The 26,799-nt window shown below is 37.8% G+C and overlaps 1 protein-coding gene across 2 annotated transcripts in view; it reads right to left on the reverse strand.

Moving 5' to 3' along the window:
• The window catches only part of tgfbr3 (transforming growth factor, beta receptor III), a 178,589-nt gene that overhangs the window by 43,351 nt on the left and 108,439 nt on the right, over nt 1–26,799 (reverse strand). The window contains exons 5-7 of one of the 2 annotated variants that reach the window (XM_022675431.2): nt 10,049–10,229; nt 4,674–4,836; nt 2,540–2,687 (exon numbers count right to left, since the gene is read on the reverse strand). In XM_022675431.2, the coding sequence (XP_022531152.2) occupies nt 2,540–2,687; nt 4,674–4,836; nt 10,049–10,229 (492 nt within the window). Of the gene's footprint in view, nt 1–2,539; nt 2,691–4,673; nt 4,837–10,048; nt 10,230–26,799 lie in introns of both variants that reach the window. The other variant, XM_022675429.2, reaches the window with a different exon arrangement.

The raw sequence follows: 26,799 nt of genomic DNA on the forward strand, positions 1-26,799 counted from the left end.
ATGTTGCGTCGCTTCAGCTCCGCCTCTGGGAGTTTCTCGAGCCAAGGTGGGCTGGTCTGTGAGTTTCTGCCTACGTACGCAGAAAGATAATTCAAAATTCACCCGTTTTTCGGAGGGGGGGAGGGGGGATTTCTTTGCTTAGCTCCTGCAGACAATGGGGGCTGCAAAACAGTTTAATGTGCAGGTGTACACATTCAACTCGGAGAGACCTACTGTATTCCACAAAAAACAAGAAAAATCGGATTTTCGCGGAAGGTGACCTTTAAAAACTGATTTTTTTTTCTTTACAAAAAGACCATCTACATGTGAAGCAGCCAATTACAGAGAGAGCTGAGAAAAACAAGCATAAATCCAAACTAAGAGAATAACACAGGTAGTAGCTAGCACTAGGCTTTATGTGCACAAAACCAAAAAAACTATGAAGCTGATGCTCATGCTGTATTTGGTTTTAAATAGCAATTAAAATATACTGGGGGCGTAAAAAAAGAATTTGTGGTGGGTTAAGTGGGTCTTAAGTCACAAAAAGTTGGAAATCAATACAATGTCAAAATTTTAAATAAGTTTTGGCCTAGAAAAGACATTTAAAAACCTGCATTTGTGGATTACAATATGGTGAACTGTGTTCACAGACAGTAATTAATTCTGGAAGAGTTCCTGAGCCCATCCATGCAGTGATTTCCAGTACAGAATCAGTACATTCTGTTTATAAAGCATTGACACCTGAGGGCCAGAAGATCACCAGTAGAGGTGGGCGATATGGCCCTAAAATAATATCACGATATTTAATGGTATTTCGCAATAACGATACTCTTGCCGATATGATGGAATACTGAATAAAAAAATATTTAAAAAAAAACACTACTGCACCAAAATGAATATTAAATTTTATTATTGCATACGGTATGATATGGCACACCCTTAACTGAGATTTTAAAAAATACAAGAAATTAAGCAGTAACATTAATTTGTAACAGAAGTCAAAGATCAAGAATGTCATGCTACTAATAATGCGCTCTACATATCTTTATATATCCAGTATTAAAGTAAAAAAAATGATACTGGAAGATAGAATCTGTCTCTAGTAGATATAAAATGGGAAATGAGAACAGTGTGAATTTTTCTTTTGCTAAAAACAGCAAAAAAGTAGTATCCTGATGTGATAAATAGGGGTGGGTGATATGGTGCGATATTTCAGGGTACAATATCGTACACGATATTGAAAAAAATTGGCAATATTATCACGTACGATGCAATATGGCACACCCCTAATCACCAGCATACAGTATTGACTGTGGGCCTTGTCCTTTTTGCTCAGGAATTTCTCTGAAATTGTCCACATACTTTACAGGTCACATTTTTTAGCTAGAAACATGATGTACTCAAAGAACTTGCATTTTTTTCAAGCCAGCTTACTTAAACTTAATTCACAAACTTTCCCTTTTTTAGTTTTATATTACTCCTGTTGCAGCTGTTTTTTATTAGAAACACTTACTTTTCCAGCTTTTTGTTGCGTTGTGTTAATTTTGCTTATTTCTGCATAACTCTGCATTATTTGTATAGAAAACATGCCTAATCCTTGTGTATTGCCATTATTAGTAACCCAAACAGGAAACGTGGTATATGCTGTCCACATCTACTGTCCCATAAGCAATTCCTCATAATCCTCAAACACAGCAGACATGTATTTGGACTGCGATTTAGGAAATCTGTGCTGTACTTTCAGTTAAAACCTCTAAAACAGAAACACTGTCTGAGAGGATGGTAAGCATGGCCGGCACAAAAGCAACAATAATAATCCTCTGCAGGATCTGGCCCGAGAACAGTGCAGCCACCCTACGCCGTGCCATTGCTCACGCCAAACCTGTCAGCAAGAGATTTCACAGTCCGTCCCCTCCGGCCCTGTAGCAGCCTGTCTGTCTGTCTGTCAGTCTGTCTGTCAGTCAGTCTGCGTCCTTTATAAAGAAGAGCTACTGCACTGTCACTCTTCAGAGTGTTTCAGAGGGTTTATGGGTTTGAGGCGCTCTGTGGGGAAACATGGCTGTCAGGCCTGTCTTGAAATCAACATGTCGTAGACCTTCAGACCTTCAGACACAGAAAGCCAAAGCTAGCAGTCAAAAAGTGACTCTGGAATTTGGAAGGAGATGAAGAGAGTTCTGACCCATCTGAAGAAAATCACACAAGCTCTGGGACACCTGCTCTTTCATTGTTTCTTCTCAAATCAGGGGTATTAAAAAATAATTTGTCCTGAAGGAGTAACTGTCTCTACTATCCAGAGAATACTTTGATTGACCCCAACTCATCTTAAAGGAGAAGTCTGGTGTGAAATTGACTTGGGTTGTAGTGAAACATGATAACGAGTACAAACCTTTGTCAAAAATCCCTCCTGCCATCTACCCACCCAAAGAGAGCAAGGCAAATGGTGCTCTCCCAGGGCTCAGGCAGTTGATGGCAAGCTGCATGACCAGGATTTGAATCAGCGAGCTCATAATCACAGTGGAAGTGCTTGTGTCTGTATGTATTTAAAGTGTACGCTACGTACCACTATGTGCAGTTTTCCTAGGACGCTGTGGACATCAATCACCCAGTTCACCGACTTCTCACATCTGAGCAGCAACGTCACGTCACGATGCAGAGGCATGTCATCCTCTGAGGGCCTCAAATCCACCGTCACGTCCACCTGGAACGCACTGCTGAGAGAGAGAGAGAGAGAGAGAGAGAGAGAGAGAGAGAGAGAAAGAGAGCAATAAGAAATCGTCTTCAGTATTAACATGCTTCTCTGTCTGGCCAACTGATTAAAAAACTGGACATCTTCCCAGAAAAGCAGGACATGTGCGCAACACACCGCATAACGCAGCGCTCACACACACTCTCCAGCTCAATCTCCAATATATCTCACACGGCTTTCTGGGATTTCTGACTCATAGTTGGGCAACAGTGTGCAATCAGAGCGCAGGAGGATATCAGCGAGCGCTGAGAGATAATACCACTGTCCCTGATTCAATCTAACTCTAAATAAACTCAATATACACAAACACACACAACACAAACCCACTTCCACTTAATGAACAAATTAATCCACACACACACACACACATATACAGAGTAACACACACCTGCAACAACTTAATAACAATTAGATCAATAAAAGACTTTCAGCCAATCTGATCTCAACCTCAGGAACATTAGACTGGATTACTTCATGCACTGATTTTATAAAAGACCACACAAGTTCACAAATTTCACCACCAAAATAAACCAGAAGAACTTTGAAAGTTAACTTTAAAACAACGCAGGTAAACATAAACATAATATAAAATATTTTTCTATTCTGTGCTTTAAATGTCTTATTTTATAGCAAGTTTTATATTATAGCAAGTTTATATTATACGTATAATAACTATATTGTATATACGGTAGTCATTATACATTATATAGTCATTTATTTTATAGTCAAGCTGCAGGCAACAATGTTTCTATATAAATAATCACTGTATATTATTTACAGTGATTTATTATCTTTTGATATCACCCCGTTATAATCCCATCTTTATTTATTTATTATTATTATTTATTATTTTTATTACTGCATTACTAGTTCTCAATAAAAACAAACTAAATTTAACTTGGAATAAAAGTGCAATTAATAATTAATTCCATACTGTCCTTCCTTTTTTCAAATTTAGGGTTCTACTATTGTGACATTCTGTTCCAAAAAGTATTGCAATTATTGATTTTATTGTCCTTATAAGATCATTTTGTTATAAAATGATATATATCATTATCATATCAATATAGCTAAAGAGCAATGCATTTACATCTTTTTGTAAATTAAAGTATTTAAAATTTTTATTTTTAAAAATCTGACATTGGAATTCAATTTCTTATACCCTAAATATAATAAATAAATAAATACATAAATATATATATATATATATATATATATATATATATATATATATATATATATATATATATATATTTTTTTTTTATATTATATATATATATATATATATATATTTTTTTTTTTTTTTTTTCTTCCACCAACACTAAGTTAACCTTTCACCTCATTCACGTTAATGTCTCTCCTTGCTAAGCAAAACATTATTAACAATATCAAGATCAGCATAAACTATAGAACCATTCATTTACACACGTCTGAAAAGTTAACAACACAAGTAGGGGACAATACAAAATATCAATATTGCGATATATCATATAGTTTTCGTTTGCGATACTTTAATGATATATGGTGTCAAATATAGATATTGTTATTAAAACATATTTGCTCTAAACTACATAAGACTCACCACCATTTTGACTTACTACAGTTACTCTATGTGGTGCACTAATCTATTGAACAGGGTAAACCTGTGGTGAAGAATGTTGGTTGTTAAATTCTGTAAAACTGACACCAATAAATCCATAATTGCTGGTATTTACTTATTATCAGTATTTTATTATTTTCAGGAACACAGACAGTGTGAAGTATTATAGAAAATTGTCTTGTGATATATTAAGTATCGCAGAATTACAATATTGCGATATCAACATTATCGTGATGGAAGAGTTTGTTCAATCTTAAATAGCTTAAGTTTGGGAGTGTAGCATTACACTACATAGATTATGTAAAATCAGTTTTTATTAATTAATGATTAATAAGAGACTCTCCCCACCTGCTGGAGTTGGGGGTCTGCAGTTCGATGATGTGAACCTCCTGCCGGGGGTCGGGGCCGGACAGGACGCAGCCTGTGGATGACTGGGGCTCCTCATAACTGGCCAGGTAGTTCAGAGACAGGAACTTGTTGTCGATCTTGCAGGAGTCGGAGAACACAGTGTCTGTAATACAGAGATTCAAGTCAAGAAGTTTTATTTTCAATACTGAATATGTACAGGACACACTGTACAGAGAATTGAAATCATACATATAAACAATAAAATAATGAGAGACACTAAATGTACAATACAACAAAGTCACAGATATAGACATACTTAAAACAAGAGACACAAGACAATAGTGCAATATAAGAGTGAGAGTGTCCCAGTTAGGTATGATGGGGAGATTAAAGAACGTATGACAGTACCAGTTTAAACAGAGTTAGAAACATTATAAACATTAATGTATAAATAATAGTGCAAATATATAGAAATAAAAGCTTAAGGCTGGTAAAGCGAACAAGTGCATCCAGTTATTTAAATGTCACAGTCGTAGGAGGAATTCAAGTGGGTACAATAGTAAACGTACATGCAGTAGTGCTGGTATGGAGTGTGAGAGTGCTAACATGGAATGTCAGTTCTTAAATAGTTCCAGTACTATGTGGATTCCAGTACTAAGTTTCAGGAGACGAAAGAAAACTGAGCAAGCAGAGCAAAAGCTCAACCATAACACTGGCAGTTCTATAGCCAGTTCACAGAGACTAGACAAATATATTATCTAAATATATATTTTCATTTATTTAATTAGTTAATCATTTTTGCCATGCCCCGTCTCTGCTTCCTGTTGGCAAGGCTTACTACGCATGTTTTACATCACCATCACAGCTTAACTCTCACTGCCAATTTGCGGGAAGTTTTGACAATTTAACCCATTTTTATTTGCCTAAATAAATAATAATATTTATAGGTGACAGTCACGCATGACATAAAATACTCAAATACTGCATGTCTTCCTTTAAGATGTAAATATGAATAGAATTTACATATTTGTATGAATTTATGAGTATGAATTTAGGCAAAGCAAGGTTGTCTGTACATCACCTTTCAAACACAAAAGTTCTTTATATAAACTGAGATAAAATACAAAAAACATAAAAAACATTTCTAAATCATTCAGAATTTGTTCTATGTTAAAGAAAATTTACCATAGAGAATTAGAAACAATAAAAATGAATAAATAAAAAAACACAAATATGCCCAACAGTGGTTGAGTGGATCAAAAATATACTTTCTTTCTTATATAAAATATATCGTACATACAATATACACAATGACCATTACACATTATTTACATATTACAAATCTTCTTTAAAATTATCATCTGAAGTGTTTTTGAGCTGCAAATGCAATTATCGTCTAACTCTGATAGACTAAAAGTGATATTTATAATAAGTATAATAGCATAATATTTGTCAGCAGTGCACAGGAAAAAAACAAAACTTAACATTTTCATTATTATATATTTGTTAATTGTGTATTTATTAGAGTTTTATCTTCAGACTTTTATTCTGAAATTTGAACACTGTGAGCAAAGATTAAGAGAAGCAAGCCCCTCCTTTTCCTAACGTAACCCAATTAAATGTCACTCCAAAATAGCAGAAACTGCAAATAGTGTGATTTAAATGCAGAAACACATTTACAGTTGGGATGTGCTGATATTTAGAGAGTAATATGTTGTGTTTGGACACATTTAAAGAGTAAACTAGTAGGCAGTAGTCTTATAACGGACAGTGAAAGTGATACTGCCTCCAGCACTTGTGTAGTGTGTTAATAATATGTTAATACTGAAATCGTTTTTCGAGTTTTCCAAAAATGTCAAATCAATGGAGCCACAGTGTCAAACACAGGACGAGGACACGGAAAAAGATGAACTATGGTTTTCTACTTTCTACTGTGGGTTTGTTTGAGAAGCTCTGGGCTCAGTGTATAAACACTGGTGAGAACAGCCATTGTCTTGCTCTGCTTTATTGTTGAAAATGTTTAACTTTTGCTCCGTATGCACAAAAAGACTCCCGCTGAGCGCTCAGGGACTCGGCCTTCTCCACAGAGGAGAGGAGTAGCCTCTTCTCTAAGCCATATGAGAGAGAGAGACTGACAGAGAGAGGGAAAGAGAGAGAGAGAGAGAGAGAGAGAGAGAGAGAGAGAGAGAGAGAGAGAGATGCTTCCATATTTGGCCAGCCAACTTTTAGACAGAGTACTAAGACAGTGCATATAAACTCAAAGGTTGGCACCTATCTCTCTCTCTCTCTTTTTCTCCCTCTTTCTCTCTCTCTCTCTCTCTCTCTCTCTCTCTCTCTCTCTCTCGTAGGGGTCTGCACTTTGTAGAAAGTGGATCGGAAACGTGTCCGCTCTCACGCGGCGCTACAAAGAGATCAGGGGAAAAAATAAAAAAGCCAGTGCTCTCTTGCAGAGGTAAACACAGCGGGTCCAACCACTGCCAAAACCACAATATATAACTATAATGATACCCAGCCTACTCTCTCTTTACTCTAATCTCTCTCTCTCTTTCTCTCTCTCTTTATTTCTCTCTCTCTTACTTCAGATGATACAGGCATTACATCTTCACTCGTCCAATTAAGCCTCTCAAATGGTTTTCTCACCATGTGGGGTCATGGTGTTGAATGAAGATCACCACTAGGCAGTGATGTCAGTAACGCGTTACTTAGTATCCGCATATGTGATCCCTGGCCTAGACCATATACACGGTTTTGTTTTATAAAACCACTCCTTGCTGCCCTACAGAGAACAACAGGTTCAATGTTCAGATTTACAGTGTTAAATATGTCAGGTCAGGAAAGACTTTCCTTATTTTATATATTTTTTTAATAAAAACAAGTATTTATGTTTAGTGAAATCAAGAAAGACCACATTTTTTTTTTATAAACAAAAAATATTTATGTTTAATTCAAGTTAATTCAAGAGAAATGGTCTTTTATTTTTATTAAAAAAACCTTATTTTTTTCAGGAAATAGTTCAACTTTAAATGTCTGGAGATACATTGTTGCTGTTAAAAATGCATTGTCCAATAAAGGGAGTATTGGCAAAACTGCTTATAATTTTTATGTTAGGGTGGCGGGAGGTGGTGTCTGCAGCTGCTGAAAGTGACTAATAAAGTAACTTAGTTACTTTTAAAATCAAGTAATCCATAAAGTAACTAAGTTACTTTTTAAAGGAGTAATCAGTAATCAGTAATCGGATTACTTTTTCAAAGTAACTATACCATCACTGCCACTAGGGGTGGGAATCACAAGGCATCTCACGATATGAAATTGTCACGATACGTTGCCCACAGTGATGTTAATGATGATGTTATGATACTGTGATTCTGTGATACTCTATATATATATATATATATATATATATATATCACAAGATAATGCTCTATGTTAATTCATGGTGTCTGTGTTACTGAAGAAAATAATAGAAAATACTCCTAAATAAGTAAATATCAAATAATAAATAATTGATTTATTGGTGTCAGTTTTACAGAATTTAACAACCACTATCCTTTAACGTGGGTCATTTGATTAGCGCCACCATGTGGAGTAATTAAGTAGTAACTTTATATTAATAAAATACTTGACGTAAAATAGTATACTACGATACGATGATTGAACAGAGACAATATATATAAAAAAAAGTTCTATACGAATTCTAATATCCCGATATCCCGCCTCAAATCACCACTTCGCCCAATGACCATTAACATGTTACCTCAGGGGATGGCTTGGGAACGCACACACCAGTATACGTTGTTAGGTGTTATCTTGTGAGTGAGGTTTGTAAGACAAGTATATGCCATAGAAGGCTACTGCACACACATATCTCGTAGGTCTGTGCATCATTGTCTAGCTTCCATGGGACATGGCAAAAGTCATGGGACACGGTCGCCTCATGTGGTGGTGACCTCACATGAGTGTAATTCACTCAACTCAATTGAATCCTAAATCCATCACTCAATGAGATCAGTCGAGTCGTGAGATTGTGGACTTAGCTGAAAATCTTATCACTGTACTTCAGAGGAGTTTAACTGGTCCAGTTTCCTGTTAGACTGGGTTAATTTCCCAAGTGGATAATGTGATCAGCTGAGAGGCTGACCTGGGAACAGAGTGAAAACCTGTGCAGCTTTATTAGAAGAAAACTGCAGAATTCCCTGATCCTACGACCAGACTGACTGTGTTCAGATCTATTTTCTTTCTTTTTTCTCTCTTCCCTTTTTTCCCTTTACTCACACAATTTCTGTTTCCCTCTCCCCACTCCATCTCTCTCTCTCTCTCTCTCTCTCTCTCATTCTGTTCCTTGAGTTTGGGACTGGTGTGAAAGGCTGCAGGTTTGGCAGGAAGCCCACACACAGGCCAAGCTCCCTCTCTCTACTATTTACTCTGCTTTTCCATCACTCCTCTGATGGAAAGTGTAGAACTGTAGTTTTCTGAAGCTGCACCCTTTCCCCGAGATAATGTTAAAAACTAAAGAGAGGAGGATATAAACTAAACTATACTGAGAGAGAACAGGACAGGAGCCAGAGCAGGAGCGTCCCTAGCTACCTGTTCAAAACTCCTGAAAACAGAGAGCTCTTCAAAAAGCACTTACTCTCCTAACACCTCTAACTCTAACTAACTACTTCTAACCTCAATTCTTGCTCCCCACCTTTCTTCTCTATCTCACTATCAAAATGTTGTGACTAATTCTAGGTCCTCAATTGCTAATGTACCTCATTATTGTAAGTCGGTTTGGAAAAAAGTGTCTGCTAAATACTATTGAATGGAATGGAATGTAAAGAACAGAAACATCAACAAATACAAGAAAGAAAGAAAACACAAAAGTGAGAAACAAGAAATTGATTTTAAAATTGGAGAATAAATTAAATAAACAAAAGAATGAAGTAAAGAAAGAACATAAGAACAAATAAAAAACAAAAAGAGAGAATAAAATGAACAAGAAAGAAAAAGAAAGAAAGAAAGAAAGAAAGAAAATAAAATGGAAGAATGATCAAATTCACAAACGTAAGAGGAGAAAGGAAAAAGAAAGAAATAACAAAGAAGGAATCAGAGAAAATAAAAAACAAGAAAAAATTAAAAGAGAGAGGGACACTGAGTGAGGAAATGATAGACTGAGTAAGTGAGTGAGAATGACAGAGTAAGTGATACAAGTGAAACAGTGAAAGAGTGATACAGTGAGAGTGAAAGAGTGAGTGAATGAAAGAGTGCATGATAAAGTGGGATAGAGTGATAAAGTAAGTAGGTTAGAGTGAGAGATTGAAAAAGTGAAAAGGTTTGGGTTGGTTGCTCACGTTGATGAACTTGAGGATGTGAAATTGTGTGTGTGTGTCACCCACCCTCTCCGACTTTGATGAAGACGTTGTGGGACATCTTCAGTTCGCTGAAGGAGGTGACGGCTTGGTAGTGGCTCTGAGCCCAGGACAGCAGGTGATCGTTCCCGTGAGGAAGAGCCTCCTCCCTCACCTCACAGGACTGAGAGAAATTCCCCTCAAACTCCACATCAGAGCCCTTCGACACCTGAACACACACAAGTCCAGCAATGGTATTTAATTGGTGTCTGGCATTGACAAAAGTTCATATGAAAAGTTTATGCATTGTATTGGAATTTGGATGGAATAGTGCATCCCTTGTCTTAAGCCCAGTACAGGTCTTACTCAACATGCCCATTTTAGTTGTTAAAGTTGTAGCTTTAGTGGGTTCCCAACAATAGGTTCCCTATATTGTAAAATGATTTTGAATAGACATTTTGAATTTACTGTATTTTAAAGTAAATTGCTTGCACAACATTTAAAGTTTACGATCACATTATAGTTTGACATGATTGCCTGGGTTTGTGTGTGTTTGAGTGTGTGTGTGAGTGTGTGTAAGTGTGTGTGTGAAGGAGACAGAGGGCAGTTCCTGGCCGTGCAATCAGGCCTGATTTACAGCACAGACACAGTTCTTTTTATTGGACTATTGCAGCCCAGGTTTTAGAGCTGCAGAGACAAAGCGCTCTTTGTTGATAAAGATATTCCCATAAAACCTGAGGCTGTATCGATACGCACATCCCATTTTACTTTTTACTATAAAAATTTTGAATGTCTGAAATCCTCAAAAAAAAAACACAAAGAAAAACAGAGAAAAAAAATGGAAAGAAAAAAAAATCCCTTTCCAAAATTAAACCGTCCACCCCGCCTCTTTCCAGCTCACATCCTTTACGCTCCGTTCTGATGGGCTGATGGCCTGGTGGTTATTTGAAAGCCTCTCCAAATGTGCTCTCTGTATTTTCACACATGCTGCTCTTGCTCAATACGGTGTCCACTTTCCTCTGTTTACATAACTCACCACTGTGCGTCACAGGAGACACTCAGATCACACTCAAAATTAAAGTCAAAGTCAAAGTGGTTTTTATTGTCATTTCAGCTATATACAGAGTACACAGTGAAACGAAACAACGTTCCTCCAGGGACCATGGTGCACATAAACACAGTGTAGACAGAACAATAAGTGCAACAGTACAAAAGTGCAGACAGACAATACAACACAATACAGACAAAGAATAATAAATAACAAGACAGTGTGCAAATTATGCAGTGTGCAAAAAGTGTGCAAAAAAGACCAGTGAGGTAGTAATTACCTCTATTACACAGTGTGCAATAGAGTCCAGTGAGGTAGTAGGGTTTTTAGTGCTTTCCATTTTCTGGGGTAAGTGGGGTAAGAGTGTGTGTGCATGTACAGAAAAACCATCAGTTCAGTCTCTGCAGTTGAGGAGTCTGATGGCTAGGGGGTAGAAGCTGTTGCAGAATCTGGTCGTGCTGGACCGGATGCTGCGGTACCTTCTTCCCGAAGGCAGGAGGGAGAACAGTTCGTGTGAGGGATGAGTGGGGGACTGTGTCTAATTTTACACATATATCATCACATATATTACAATGATCAAGATATTAGATCACACTATCTCAAGCCTAGCATAGCCTGGCATCACCCTCACCTTGGATCTCACAGCTCATTATATATTTGTCTTTATATGAAGGCGTTAAATTTAAAATGTGGCATAAAATGTCCTCTGGCACAGTTATGAAGTTCAGATGCTTATGAGGCTCCTAGGTTAGCTCTTAGGCTAATGCTAAACGTAGATTCATAGATTCACAAGAACCCAACATGTCCACTTCACTGGAGCATCCTGACAGAGTTTTCCCCTCCACAGAATGTGAAGTAGTATGCCTAATATCACTTTTTGCATGATTTTATGTTTCCATTTGGGTCTCAACTTTTCCTATAAACAAATTCATCCATCTATTATCTTGTGAATCAGCTGAAGAGAGTTTTTGTTGTCAGGAATTAGATGATTCTATGAGCCACTTGGATGTTCCCTTATTCACAATAAGAAAACTTACATAGAACCACCCCGGCACCACACCTCATGTGTCAACCCCCACCAGAGCCCCACTCACTAGATAAGTTAAAGAAATGCCATTTCAGTCGGCTGGTTGAGAACCTTGGACTGTACACATCAGGATTAGTCAGCAGACTTTGTTTGAGAGAGGGATCTGTAGTAGAAAAACAAACTCTAGAAAGTAAGTGCGGCTTAACATGCAAGGCACCACTAAAGCTTGAGGATTTCTATTCAAGCATTAAATAAAAAGCTTTCACGTTTGATAAGAAACAATACTGAAAATCATAACTGTAATTGTAATAGAACATATAAAAAAAAATATTTAAGTAAATCTGCTAATGTCAAAATATATTGAATAAAATATCCTACAAAGCTTTAGTTTCGATATTTTTTTTGTCCAGTTTTTACATCTATTTTCAAACCTGCAGAATTTGGGTTGATTCCTGTTACTTATCTGGAATTATTAAGTGGAGTAGAGAGAAAATAGGCAGCTTCTCCAAGTGTCCTATAGGAGATTTCAAACCCCTCAAATTTTCAGAAAGTAAATAAGTTAGTTTACTGCAGAAAAAAGTCTTTTGTATCACCTACACCTGTAGTCGGTATATAGGACAAGGCATTTTAAGGGGTTAATAAAGTGGATGAATAGAAGATGATGCTTTTGTATGAGGTAAAAACAAATAAAATAAAACAAAAGAGTTAATTTTGTTAATAATTGTAATAATATATTTAACTGAATTAAGTACATTTACTGTATCAGGTTTACAGTGTGGTCAGTTTACAGTGTGGACTGCTCTATTATGAGCTCCACCTACCTTATTGGTCCACTTAATAAGTGTCCACTTAGAGACTTTAGCCCATCTGTTGCTGGGGCATTTGTCAGCCAATCTCTGCTCTATTCATCACTGGTCAGTTTCTGATGACAGCACAGCCTGGGTGGTGCACCATTCTGAGCACAGTGCTGACACTGACCTGACAGTCTCAAAACAGCCTCAACTCCTCATGGATCAAATTCCACAACATGTTGGAAGCCCTACGCCATGCTAATTCTGCTCCATGTTACCATGATTGTGTCACTTAATCTCTGCAGATTTTTCAGAAGTACTTAATTCCCTGTTTTTTTTTTCTGCTTTACAAATGTGTTCTACTGAATTCAGAACCAGTGGCTGAGGAGATCCTCCACTAAAGAATAGGGGAGGGAATCAAGGGGCATCTCATGATATGATTATATCAGGATACTTGATATCTGAAGAGGATAAAATACTCCTAAATGAGCAAATACCAGAAATTATGGATTTTCTAGGTGTCAGTTTGGGGTGGGGTCATAGGGAGTTTAGAGCATACATGTTTTAACACTAAAACGATCCATATTCTACATCACGTATCGATAATACATTGCAAACAAAAACCCTCCAATATATCGCACTATCAATATATTGTCCCACTCCTACTGAAGAGGATAAAATACTCCCAAATAAGACAAGCAAATACCAGGAATTATGGATTTTTTACGTGTCAGTTTCACAGAGTTGCAACTAATCCTTTTCACCGCAGATTTACTCTTTTCATTTGATTATAGCGCCACCACATGAAGTTATGAAGCAGTAACTTTAGTAAACTCTTTTTTGAATTTTTAATGACATATGGGTCCTGGCATTGTATCAAAAACCAACCAGTGTGTTCCTATGTGTTAGTATGTTATTATAAATGTGTGATAAAGTGCTGATCTCTTTTTGAGGTGGATGGTCTTGCCTGATTGACTCCGCCCCCTTGACTTTGGCTTGGGCTCAACCCATATGCTCCACATCAGTAAGTCTCACACACACACACACACACACACACAGAAAACGCCAGTGTACAAGTCCACACAGCCAACACACGGTCTAGACTGAGCTTCCAGAGGACTTCCATTTTTAACGCTTACTTTTTTTCCATCTATTACTCCTTTCTATCTCTCTCTCTCTCTCTCTCTCTCTCCCCCAATGGTATTCTATCCACACATGACTGCACTTTACCACCAGCTTCACGCTGGCAGACCCAATTCAACCATTCAATTACAGTCAATTAAATCAATATATCACACCAGAGCTCTGATACAGCAAAGCTTATCACAATCACACACAACAACCCCAGAGGTTATCTTAACCTCTATGAGCAACAGAGAAAACCACAAAGAAAAGAAAAGAAATGAGAGAGAGAGAGTGAAAAAAGCAAGAGACAAAGGAAGACAAGAAAGAGAAAATTTAAAAAAAGAAGAAAAAAAACAGTGTAAGGGAAAAATAAGAACAAGAGTGTGAGGAAAAAACTGGGAAAGAGAAAAATACATATAGAAAAAAGAATGAAAAATAGAAATAAATAAGAGAGAGAGAGAAAGAAAGAGAGAGAGAAAGAGAGAGAGAGAAACATCTGCCTGACCTCTGGACGGCTCCACAAGCCAGCGCGCCATCCAGGCCAGAGACGATAAATAAAAAAAAAAGAAGAGCAAAAAAAAAAAAAACGAATAGAAAAGCACGAAGACTGTCGAAGAATTCATGTCTGTTTAGAGCGTTATTTTTAGTGCTTTACTACAGCTGGAGAGACGAGTGGAGGAAGAGCGTATCCTGCACTTACGGCTACTGTAGGGAGGAGAGTGGAGAGAAAAGAAAAGGATAGGGGTTGGAAACAAGAAGAGCAATAAAATGAGATAAGACAAAATATAGTAGTGGGATATAAATAAAGAGACGGGAAATTAAAAAAGGGAGGAGAAGAGAAGAGATGAGAAGAGATGAGAAAAGATGGGAAGAGAAGAAGAGATGGGAAGAGAAGAGAAGAGATGGGAAGAGAAGAAAAGAGATGAGAATAGATGGGAAGAGGTGAGAAGAGATGGGAAGAGAAGAGAAGAGATGAGAAGAGATGGGAAGAAAAGAGAAGAGAAGAGATGGGAAGAGAAGAGAAGAGATGGGAAGAGAAGAAAAGAGATGAGAATAGATGGGAAGAGGTGAGAAGAGATGGGAAGAGGTGAGAAGAGATGAGAAGAGATGGGAAGAAAAGAGAAGAGAAGAGATGGGAAGAGAAGAGAAGAGATGGGAAGAGAAGAAAAGAGATGATAATAGATGGGAAGAGGTGAGAAGAGATGGGAAGAGAAGAGAAGAGATGAGAAGAGATGGGAAGAAAAGAGAAGAGAAGAGATGGGAAGAGAAGAGAAGAGATGGGAAGGGAAGAGAAGAGATGAGAAGAGATGGGAAGAGATTGGAAGAGATGAGAAGAGATGGGAAGAGAAGAGAAGAGAAGAGAAAAGAAGAGAAGAGAAGAGAAGAGAAAAGAAGAGAAGAGAAAAGAAGAGAAGAGAAGAGTTTAATCTGGTAATTCTCAGTTAGCCCGAGTGTACTGTTTTTAACTGGGTAGGTGAGGGGTCTGTAATTAGTCTGTGGGAATTAGAAAGGAAGGCTGAAGGTCTAAATGAGCTCCAGGATTTGGGGTGATTTCAAACCTCAGGAACCTCAGTAACCTCAGGCATTCTTTACGAAAATATGTAAGTATTAAAAACCAGGCTGAAGCTCAGCAAGAAGATTTCTCCAGCTCAGAACCCAGAACACTCCCCTCCCTCCCTCCTCCTCCTCCAACCCAACCAAACACCATGCCAACTTACAGATGGGCAGGCTGGTGTGTCCAAACCCAACAGAATGAAAATACGGCTGTGTGAGTAATGTCTCGTACCGGAGATTTTACAGACACACTGAACGTCCAGAGAGATAGATGCCGTTCTTATTCGTTTTAACGAGAACGCTGAAGTCATGGAGCGTTTCTAATTAACGATCGAATTTGTTTCAGCAAGAATTTACAGTCGAAACTCAGTGGATCCTGCCTCGAATGAATGTCCGGCCAGTAAACAACACTTCACACAGATTTTACACTCATTTAAACTCCAAAATAAGTGACATGCAGCCTTATACATGTGTCTAATGTAGTGCCAACTTCCTTAAACAGCCTCAGCAAGAGACCCAAAAATTATTAGGACATCTGCTCATTCATGGTTTCTTCGTAAAAACAAGGGTATTAAAAAGAATTTATCCAGCTTTTGTGTAGGAGGAACTGTCTGTCCTGTCCAGAGAAGACTTTCCTCTAGAGTAACAGTTCAAAATTCCTCCTGACCGTTGATCAGGTCTGATCTGAAACTACAGGAAACGTTTGGTTGAGGTTATTGAGGTTATAGGTCAACCAGTTATTAAATCCAAAGGTTTACATACTTTTTCCACCCTGCACTGTAAATGTTAACATGTTGTGTTCAATAAAACCATGCAAACATTTTAAGCAGACTGTGTTTGTCTATTGTTTGTGACTTAGATGAAGATCAGAACACATTTAATGACCAATTTAATATGCAGAAATCCAAGTATAATCCCAAAGGGCTCAAACATACTTTTTCTTGCAACAGTATTGGAGCATTGCAGTGATGATCTGACTGCAATCAGCAGTGAAACAAGCATTAGTAAGGTCAGTATGGCGGAGGATGATCCCCACTTTACCTCACTCCCACCTCCCCAACTCATCCCATCCAAAAGTATTGGACAAAGAACCATCTATCATTCTAGAGAACACAGTTCCACTGCTCCACAGCTCAATACTGAGGCTTTGTACTCCTCTATAGCTAATGCCTGGCATTAGGCATGATGCCAATATGCCAATAGTTTCATATTTGTTTATCTGCTTCTATTCTATTGGTATAGTATTCTATTGCTTTCAACCAATGACACAATTAAATGACAGATGACACCACCTGGTATGTTTTCATTTTTAAATGTGTTTAACGTTTTTGAAATGTACTTAATTTGGTGAAAAAATGTTAAAAATAATGAAAAACAAAATCAAAACTACACCACAAAAAGTGGTTTCCTCAAAACTGCCTATTTTAGTTATGTCAGTTGCATGAATTGGTCTTAAAATGACGACAGTATTATTCTAGTGCTATAATTTATTTTACAATACATTGTCAAAAAGGTTCATCTGCTCTAGAGAGTTCTATTATACTAGTACTCTAGTATCTCAAAAAATAGAATATTATTGAAAAGTTACTTTAATTCAGTACTTCAGTTTAAAATGTGAAACTTGTATATTATAAAGATATATTACGCACAGAGTTTCTCAGAAAATTATAATATTATATAAGACCAATTGCTACTTTGGGCAGTGTGGGCAGTGTGCAAAGTCCTGCTGGAAAATGAAATCTACATCTCCATAAAAGTTGTCAGTAGCAGAGGGAAGCATAAAGTGCTGTAAGATTTTGTGGGAAAACAAAACTGTACTGGCTTTAGACCTGATAATAAAACACAGTGGATCAACACCAGCAGATATCAGACATGACTCTCCAAACCATCACTGATTGGTGGAAACTTCACACTAGACCTCAAGCAGTTTGGACTGTGTGTCTCTCCACTCTTCCTCCAGACTCTGCTCCCTTCATTTACAAATTAAATGTAAAATTTAGTGATGGGAGGAGAGCCATGTCTGAATTATTGAAATAAAGTAACTTTTCAATAAAACTTTTCAATATAAAAGTATGTAAGAGGAGAGCTTGGTCGTGAGCTGGTTGATTGGCCGTGTGTGCGTCAGTCTCTCAGTACAGAGCAGTTCCTCCAGCGTACCTGAGTGAGTGATGTGGTCGGGCTGATCTGAATGTGGTTAGCCGTGTGATTAAAGCTGTACTTCATCTTTATTGCACAATTAGCATGTGGGCTTCAGGTTCAGCGCCTCTCTGCAGGAGGCAGATCCTCAGGCCTGAAGAGCTGCTGCTGCTGCTGCTACTCTGAGTTTATTCCAGCTTCAGAAACTGTGACTCTCCTCGGCTTTAGACTCCAGTTCAAATCAATTTTATAAAATTTCCAACAACCAAATAAAGAAATTTAATAATTTTATCAGATTTTCAGCTCAAAATATAAAACATTGAGCTCTAAGTGATTACTTAGTTTTTGTCTATGTTTAATTTCCACATAAATATAAGCATGCACCGTCATGCCAAAAATAATGGAATAGGAACTAGTATTATAACATGACCTTTGACTTTTGTCAAATGGAATTTATATGCAAATGAACTTGGATCCCATCTAACAGAGAACGTTATAAGAACGTTTAGCAAAGTTTTAAAAAGATTCCAGGCAGGATAGCCTGTAACATTAAACAAGAAATGTTCCAGTAATGTTCTAAAAACATGTGATTTAATGATGGTTGTCATCTCAATGTTCCCAGCTAGACAAAAACTAACATTACGGAAATGTTAAAAGTTCCCAAAAACATTTCCAAAACTTAAATTTAAAACATCATTGACACAAGTAACGTTTGAGTAATGTTACCAGAATGTTTAAAAGCGTTAAATAAAAACATTCTGAGAACATCCAGAAAACGTGACAGACTGAACGTTCTAAGTATGTTAACTGTATGAATGTTCAGAAAAACCACAAGTCCGAAATCCTTGTGCTTGGATGTGTAAAACACTGTTTAATGCTCTGCCATCAACACAACACATGCTAATAATGCTAACCTTAGAAAATGCTAACAAGTGAAATTTTAAAAAGTGGTGCGTATTTTGTTTAGATTCACTTTTAAACACTAGTAAAGGACTGGAAAATCAGTTATGTTAAGGGCTGATCCTAGACCAGATCATAAGATCTATTATCAGTTAGCAAGAAGCTTTAGCATGTTCAAAAAGTCTTATTTTTAGGTGATTGGTGGGAAAGAACAGCACCTTCCCCACTGCAGACTGCACATGTATTACATGCCATCCATGTGTTGAAACAGTGTAATATGCGTGTTTTAACTAAAAATACTTACATTTCAGGAATATATAATTATAATATATTATGTATCATAAATTATTTGAGTAATATTGTATAAATTAAGTAATTGTAATGAGGTATGTTGTAAATATTGCATGCAGAAATTAGGTAAAGGTTACTAAAATATAGGATTGATTCTGAAAAATAAATTAAGTAAAAGTTTACTAGAAGAAATGATTGATTCAGGAAAAATAAATGAAGTAAAGTTTACTAAAAGAAAGGATTGATTCAGGAAAAATAAATTAAGTAAAGTTTACTAAAATAAAGGATTGATTCAGTAAAAATAAATTAAGTAAAGTTTACTAAAAGAAAGAATTGATTCAATAAAAATAAATTTAGTAAAGTTTACTGAAAGAAAGGATTGATAAAAAAAAATAATTAAGTAAAGTTTACTAAAAGAAAAGATTGATTCAGAAAAAAATAATTAAGTAAAGTTTACTTAAATAAATTATTGACTAAAGTTCAGTTCACTTATTTACTCTATGTAACATTTAAGTCTTGAAACCGAGTAGAAGTTACTTAAATTGATCTGAAATTAAATTTACTTAAAAAAAATCTAATTCAGAAAGTAGCGAAACTTTTTTAAAGTAAATTTTACTCATAATTTTTTCAGTGCAGGTCAGTTCCTGGCTGAACAAGCAAACCATTCTATACCATTTAATAAAAGCCCCTAGGCACCACCAACCACTGTAAAACAATTCAAATGTAAGCCAGTCATAAGCCCAATACTGGTAATGTAAACTTGACATTCTGACTGTCTTCATTTCTCCCATCTCACTCCATTGCTCTTCCTCCGTTCACACTCTGAGGAAGCTGTCTGGAGTCTTTCTGCGGGCTTATCCCGCTCTATAAATCTTCCTGTTTATCCCTTATCTGGCAGTAAACAGGTCTAGACAGCAGCAGCTTAGCGCTGGGCTAGCTCAGAGCTATGAGCTAATGTCCAGCTGATGCTCTCTGGGGTCCGTGAGTCAGAGTTGTTGTCTGCGAGAGGTGAGAGGCTCGGAAACTTCGCATCTTCCCGCGAGCTGACCTCACCCGCGGGCGTACGTTCAGCCGCGGCCGTCGAGGAGTCGTCACGTCAACCCCAGCGAAGCCGGCGTGCTATCGGGCCGGCGTTAGCGTTAGCGAGGAGGCGTTTCACAATCCGCTTCTGCTGAAAGAGCAAATACAGCAGACATCTGGCATCTGCAATGCGCTCCAAAAATGAAATACGAGGCTATGAAATATTACACCCCGCCTTCAAAAAGGTAGACTGCAGCTGTTAATTCTGCAGCGGTGCAAAATCGAGCTCGGAGCTCGAAAAGACACATTTCCCACCTCAGCCACCCTCCAGGGGTGTGTACCTCATAGCTGGCACTGCCTACTGCTTTCATTCAGAACAAGTTTAATGTCCCCTCCATGTGTATCCATGTTTTGTCTTCAGTTTGGCCCTTTATTTACACAAAATTATGTTTTAAATCACTTAAAACCAAGCTTTTTGAAAACTATAGAGATTATTAGAACAAAATTAAATGTACTGTATGGATGTACTGTATGTTTCTGGTTTCTAAATTACAAATAACTATACAGGGAACTACATTTATAAGGCAAAAAACTACGGCCTCTACACACAGATTGCACTAGAAACTTTACAATTTTTTAAGAAATAAAAAAATGCTAATACACTTTTAAATTCACATTTGTATTTATTTTATCCATAGTTTTCTGACTCTCTTTCTTCTTTGTGGTGTGTTTATGTATAGCTTTATGAGGAACTAATACCCCAAAGTTTAACTAGACCAGATTTTAATCTATAGATTAAATGAATGTGTCCATAAATGTTTAACCTTTGTAAACTTCTCTACAGGTCCATTTTTTTGAGGTACAACCTTCTTTATGTTTATGTTTTTTGTAGTTCCAATTCCTTTGAGCAGTGTATCAACCCCACAATGCATTGTAATATATACTGTACAACGGATGTACCTTAGCAAACATGGACTACCAATAATCCATTGTAATGTTTTCTTTAAAGATTATTTCTCTGAGAAAGACCAAAATTCTGATGATTTCAGTAATCCTTGTATAATTCTGTTCCCTATAAGTGTGCTCTATATAGCAATCTGTAGGGAACAGCATATAGGGTATAGTTTTAGTCACAGCAGGGGTATGAGTGTTGTTTGGATGTTTGTAGATTTTAGATTAAACTGGATAAATAAAGATGCTGAATGCTCTACATGAGCATGAATCTCCATATGGCATCTTGATGAAGTTTGTAAAAATTGAAGTCTGCTTATTTTCCCATTCTTCCACATCTAATTCATCTCAATTCAATTAAAGTTGAAGTGTCAGCAGCAGGGATTATACGAAAAAATGCTACGCACTGAGGAACCTTTATGCTCCACACCTTCTCATAAGCATATTGCATTGCGGTTTCCCGGACTGCGCCTATCAGCATCTGCATATTACTGCCATATGTGGAGGATAAGTGGAGAAGAAGCTGTGCCAAATGGCTTATATCAATTATCACCGAGTGCTAATCTCCAACTGCTCAGCCTCGGCTCGAGAAAGCATGAAACGTCTCAGGGAAATGATGAAGTGCCTAAAACAGACGTTAGGCAGGGGGGGGGGGGGGGTGGAGTGCGTGCTGTGGCTTGTGGGACGGGACGAACGTGCCCCAACGAGCTGGAGAGATGAAGGCAGTAAACGTATTTGTGGCTGATTTGTTCCACTCACTCCATAATGCTAATCGAGTCTCTGGCACGGACTCAGGCTTGTGTTCTTCAGGACTGGAGAGGCCCAGCAGAGAACAGCAGAAAACAACACCATCTGTCTGCAAGATAATTTCTTCGCTGCAACAACCAATATTGGTTGCCGCCATGGTTTCAATTAACAATCAGAGGGAGAGGGGCTCTCGCTGTGAACTTCTTCTCCAAGCAATAAAAAATAAATAAAAACTCGCAAAACAGCTTCTTGGCGAAAGCAGAAAGAGAAATAATCTCCCCGACAGACAAACTTCTTTAAAATGTTATATTGCTCCATCAAACATCATCAGAAATGCTTCCCAGACCCAACCAGTAAAACCAGCCTGGCTGTAGAGCCAGTAAACCATAACTCAGCTGAACCAAACCCCACATTCATATCTCATTTAAGCTGGACAATGCTTAATGTAGCACGGTTTTAGCATCTCCGTCTCCATACTGAGGACAGAGTGGTCTGTGGGACGTGATTTACGGCGAAAAGTCTGATTTCTTGTAATGAATGGCCAATTCCAACATTGCGTTCAGCAGACCTGAACCTTCTCCAGCCCGCCCATCTGCGGCTCTGGGCCTCTGTGGACCGGGTCTGCTGTATGAGTGCTAGCAGAGATTAGCCAGGCGCTGTTTGGTTTTGGTTTGGTGTTAAGCCCTAACAAAGCAGCCATGTTGGCTATTGTATACAGTACAGGCCAGAAGTTTGGATACACCTTCTCATTCAATGTGTCTTTATGTTCATGACTATTTACATTGTAGATTCTCAATGAAGGCATCAAAACTATGAATTAACACATGTGGAGTTTTATGTACTTATCACTAAAAAATCACCTAGCCTCCACAGTCACCAGACCTGAACCCAATCCAGATGGTTTGGGGTGAGCTGGAGCACAGGGTGAAGAAGGCAAAGGAGCAACAAGTGCTAATAAACACCTCTGGGAACTCCTTCCTTCAAGAGTGTTGGAAAACCATTTCAGGTGATCACCTCTTTAAGCTCATTGAGAGAATGATGCCAAGAGTGTGCAAAGCAGTAATCTGAGCAAAGGGTGGCTATTTTGAAGAAACTAGAATATATATATTTATATTTTTGTATACAACTACACTAATGTGCTTATTCATAGTTTTGATGTCTTCAGTGAGAATCTACAATGTAAAGAGTCATGAAAATAAAGAAAACGCATTGAAAAAGAGAAGGTGTGTCCAAACTTTTGGCCTGTACTGTTTGTCGAGATGTAAGTGGCTGATTGGCTGCACACTAGGAGTAGCAGGATACTACTTTTTCATGTCTGATACTGATGTCTAAATATCTTGTGCTTAGTATAGGCATGCAATTATGTCTCAGAAAAGGTTTTTGGAGGCTACTGTTGGGTAGTGTACCCTTTGGTGAGAGACCATTAACTGTTAGATATGTTACTAAAGTGCACTCAAAGCCATTTTGCCCAATTGGTTTTGGGCATCTTTATATATGGCATTTAGCTGGCATTCTTATCCAGAGTGACCTACAAGGATATTCTTATTACAGAGGCTGGCAAATGTAATGTTAGGAGTCTCACCCAAGGACTTTTATTGGTGTAGCGAAGCCTAGTCACCCAGACTGGGAATTGAACCCCAGTCTCCCACATGATGTGATCGCTAACTAGCAGGTAGTGGTGTTATTCACTGGGGTTTGAGCCAGTATTGGACTGATATCAATACTGAGTATCATATCAGCCCACCCCTTCTAATGAATGCATTCAGCTGCTGTATAGTAAGTGGCACCCATTGGTGACATGTTTAAATGTAAAAATGCACACAAACACACAGCTTGTTTAGTTTCTGTAGACAAATACTGCCAACAGAACATGACTCTTTGGAGGATAATAAAACAGCTAATACCACCATGCTATGCTAAACCAAAACATGGTCTATAGAGGGGTGTAAATCCTCTAGTATTGAGCTGTGGAGCAGAGGAACTGTGTTCTCTGGAATGACAGATGGTTCTCCATCCAATCATTTTGGGAAGCGTCTAGGCCGTCCCCTGACAGCTGAGACATTTACTCCAACAAATGTGTTGGAAGAAACAACGAATAAACAGGTGTCCCAATACTTTTGTCTATAAAGATTGAGTCAGTGAATCTGGAGCAGCTCTGATTCTTCTCCACTTCCTCTACAAATGTTGTGCTTTTTGAACACACGCTAGTTTTGGCTCCCGCATGCTAGAACCTCAGCCATCTGCGAGAAAAATGTGTTAAAGTCTCGACTCCCCGCAGTCGGAGAAAAGCCGCACAGGAAACAGCTTCAGCATGGAGCAGTGTGTGTGTGTGTGTGTGTGGGGGGGGGGGTCTCTGTATGTGTGTGTGTTTGAAAGAGAGAGAGAGAGGTTCCTACAGAGAAATGTCAGGACTGGTCTCTAAACCCTGAGTACGTTTACATGCACTTCATGATCCAGTTACTGAAGAACACTGGAGTTTGTCAGTAATCCAATCAAAATGTTTACATGAACTTAATTGTAATCAGATAAAAGGAAAACACTAAGTCAGACAAGAATCAGATTTTTAAATTGCAAACCACCAATAAAATCAAAGAATAAGTCATGACAAAAGCATCACAAAAGTGTTTGGACGCCATCTCTCAGGTGTTGGGTTAAACGTTGCTCGGTTATTTCCACTGTTACAGTCAAGGTAAGAGTATACATACAATAAAAAATTGCAAAATACTCTACTTAATGAGTATACATACACTGAGGAATACAAGTATACTCTGGTCAAGTACTACATTTATGAGTATACACCCACTGAGAAATACGAGTATACTCTGGTTAAGAGTAGAAATCTAAAAAACATTCCACTTAATGAGTCTACATGAACTGAGAAATCTAAGAATACTCTATACTTAAGAGTATAAATGCATTGAGAAATCAGAGAATAATCTACTTATTGAATATTCTACATATTGAATACTCTGGTTAAGATAATACATGCACCAAGGAATCCTAGAATACTCCAGCTAAGTACTCCACTTATGAGTATACATGCACTGAGAAATCCCGGAAAACTCTGGTTAAGAGTATTCAAGCACTGGATAATCCCAGAATACTCTAGTTATGAGTATAATCCTAGAAATACTCTAGTTAAGAGTGTAGATGCACTGAGAAATCTGAGAATACTTTGGTTAAGAGTATACATGCACTGATAAATTCTAGAATACTCCATTAAAGAGTATACATGGACTGAGAAATCTTAGAAAACTCAATTTAAGAGTATACACGCTCTGAGAAATCCAAGAAATACTCTAGTTAAAAGTATGCATGCACTGAGAAATCTAAAAAAAATACTCCAGTTAAGAGTATACACAGACAAAAAAATATGAGTATACTCTGGTTAAGTACTCCATCTATCAGTATACACACTGAAAAAATGTGAGAATACTCTAGTTAACAGTATACATGCACTGGAAAATCCTACAATACTCCATTTAAGGGTAAACATGAACTGAGAAAGACTAGTATACTCCAGTTAAGCACTTAATTTATGAGTATACACACACTGAGAAATATGATTACAGGGCTAAAACAAAACTCTTTTTTTTTTCTCCTGATTTTTTATTCAGATTTTTTAGATCATATTCTGATCTAAGAAGTCAGATCATACTGTTTATATGACTATATGAATAGTGAGATAATCAGACTGCAGTAATCTCATTACGAGCCGGTTGTTAAGAGTGTGTGTAAATGTGCTCAGTGTGTATAGTGGAACGCTGTGGAAGAAACTCTACTCGATAAGTGGCTGATCTCATCCAAATGGGAGGCCTGCTGAGGTGTAATTGTGCGTGCGTGTTTTTAGTGTGTGTGTGTGTGTGTGTGTGTGTGTGTGTGTGTGTGTGTGTGTATCTCCACTGAGATGAGGTCATAGTCACACTGTGGAGTCCTGACTCATGCCAGGAGCTGAGGGAGGATGGTGGAGGGAGGAGAGGAGTGAGGGGTGTGCTGACAGGCCACAGGGGGATCAGGTGTCTCTTCTTTCACCAGAACTCCCCCCCGTCCCGTGCTCTAACGAGCCGTCCCGCGCTCTAATGAGACGTCTCGCTGGAGAGACCCCGAGCAGAGCAGGGGCTTACGCTATAGAGACAGTTCAGCTCTTTCAAAGTTTGACTGGATTTGAGGAGGAAATCCCTGACTAGCGCAGGTCAGCTCTTACAGCCTCGCTGTCATCATCTGTACTATACAGGGGTTTGACAATGAAACTGAAACACCTGGTTTTAGACCACAATAATTTATTGTGGTGACGGACAGTTCTGGTGGAAAAAGGAGAGTTGAGGTGCACATTGAATTCTGCCGTGATTTGGGCAGCCATGGTTTTTTATGTTTTTTGGATGCAATCCGGGTTAGAACCCGAACATCCCTTTCAGACAGCTTCCTCTTACAGCGTCCACAGTTAATCCTGTTGGATGTGGTTCGTCCTTCTTGGAGGTATGCTGATGTTACCCTGGATACCGTGGATCTTGATACATCACAAAGACTTGCTGTCTTGGTCACAGATGCTCCAGCAAGACGTGCACCAACAATTTGTCCTCTTTTGAACTCTGGTATGTCACCCATAATGTTGTGTGCATTGCAATATTTTGAGCAAAACTGTGCTCTTACCCTGCTAATTGAACCTTCACAGTCAGCTACACCCTATCCTATTGTTACACTATAGACTACAGTTTTATAGATGCACTACAAAAATGTGCACAGTTACACAATACACAGTAATAAAAAAAAATAATGTTTTTTACTCGCAAACATCTGCATACTCAGTTTACTCGTATACTAATTCTACAAAAACTGGCTGAAAGATTTGAGCTGAAAGATTTGAGCTCTACAGGGCTAGAATAGTAACATTAGCTAAGTAAATTTAGCTTTAGCATTTGTTAATTTATTAGAAGACTGACCACTTTCTTTCACGTTAAATTCACTCACATGTAACTTAAGTAGCACTGCTGAGATAAATTATCGATTAAAATTGTCTGCAAAAAATCAGTGTTTAATAAATATGTTTAAATTGTAGTTTTAGAATATAATTATATATTAAAAATGGAGTTAGGCTTTGTCATTTATTCAGTGATAAATTTAACCCTTCAGTTATGTTCTGGGTCAAATTGACCCGTTTTAAAGTTTGAAGATCTAGGAAAAGTAGTAAAAAATATTTTTTTTTTCAGTA

This window comes from Astyanax mexicanus, chromosome 5 (genome assembly GCF_023375975.1).
Source record: "Astyanax mexicanus isolate ESR-SI-001 chromosome 5, AstMex3_surface, whole genome shotgun sequence".
Classification (NCBI taxonomy): Eukaryota; Metazoa; Chordata; class Actinopteri; order Characiformes; family Acestrorhamphidae; genus Astyanax; species Astyanax mexicanus.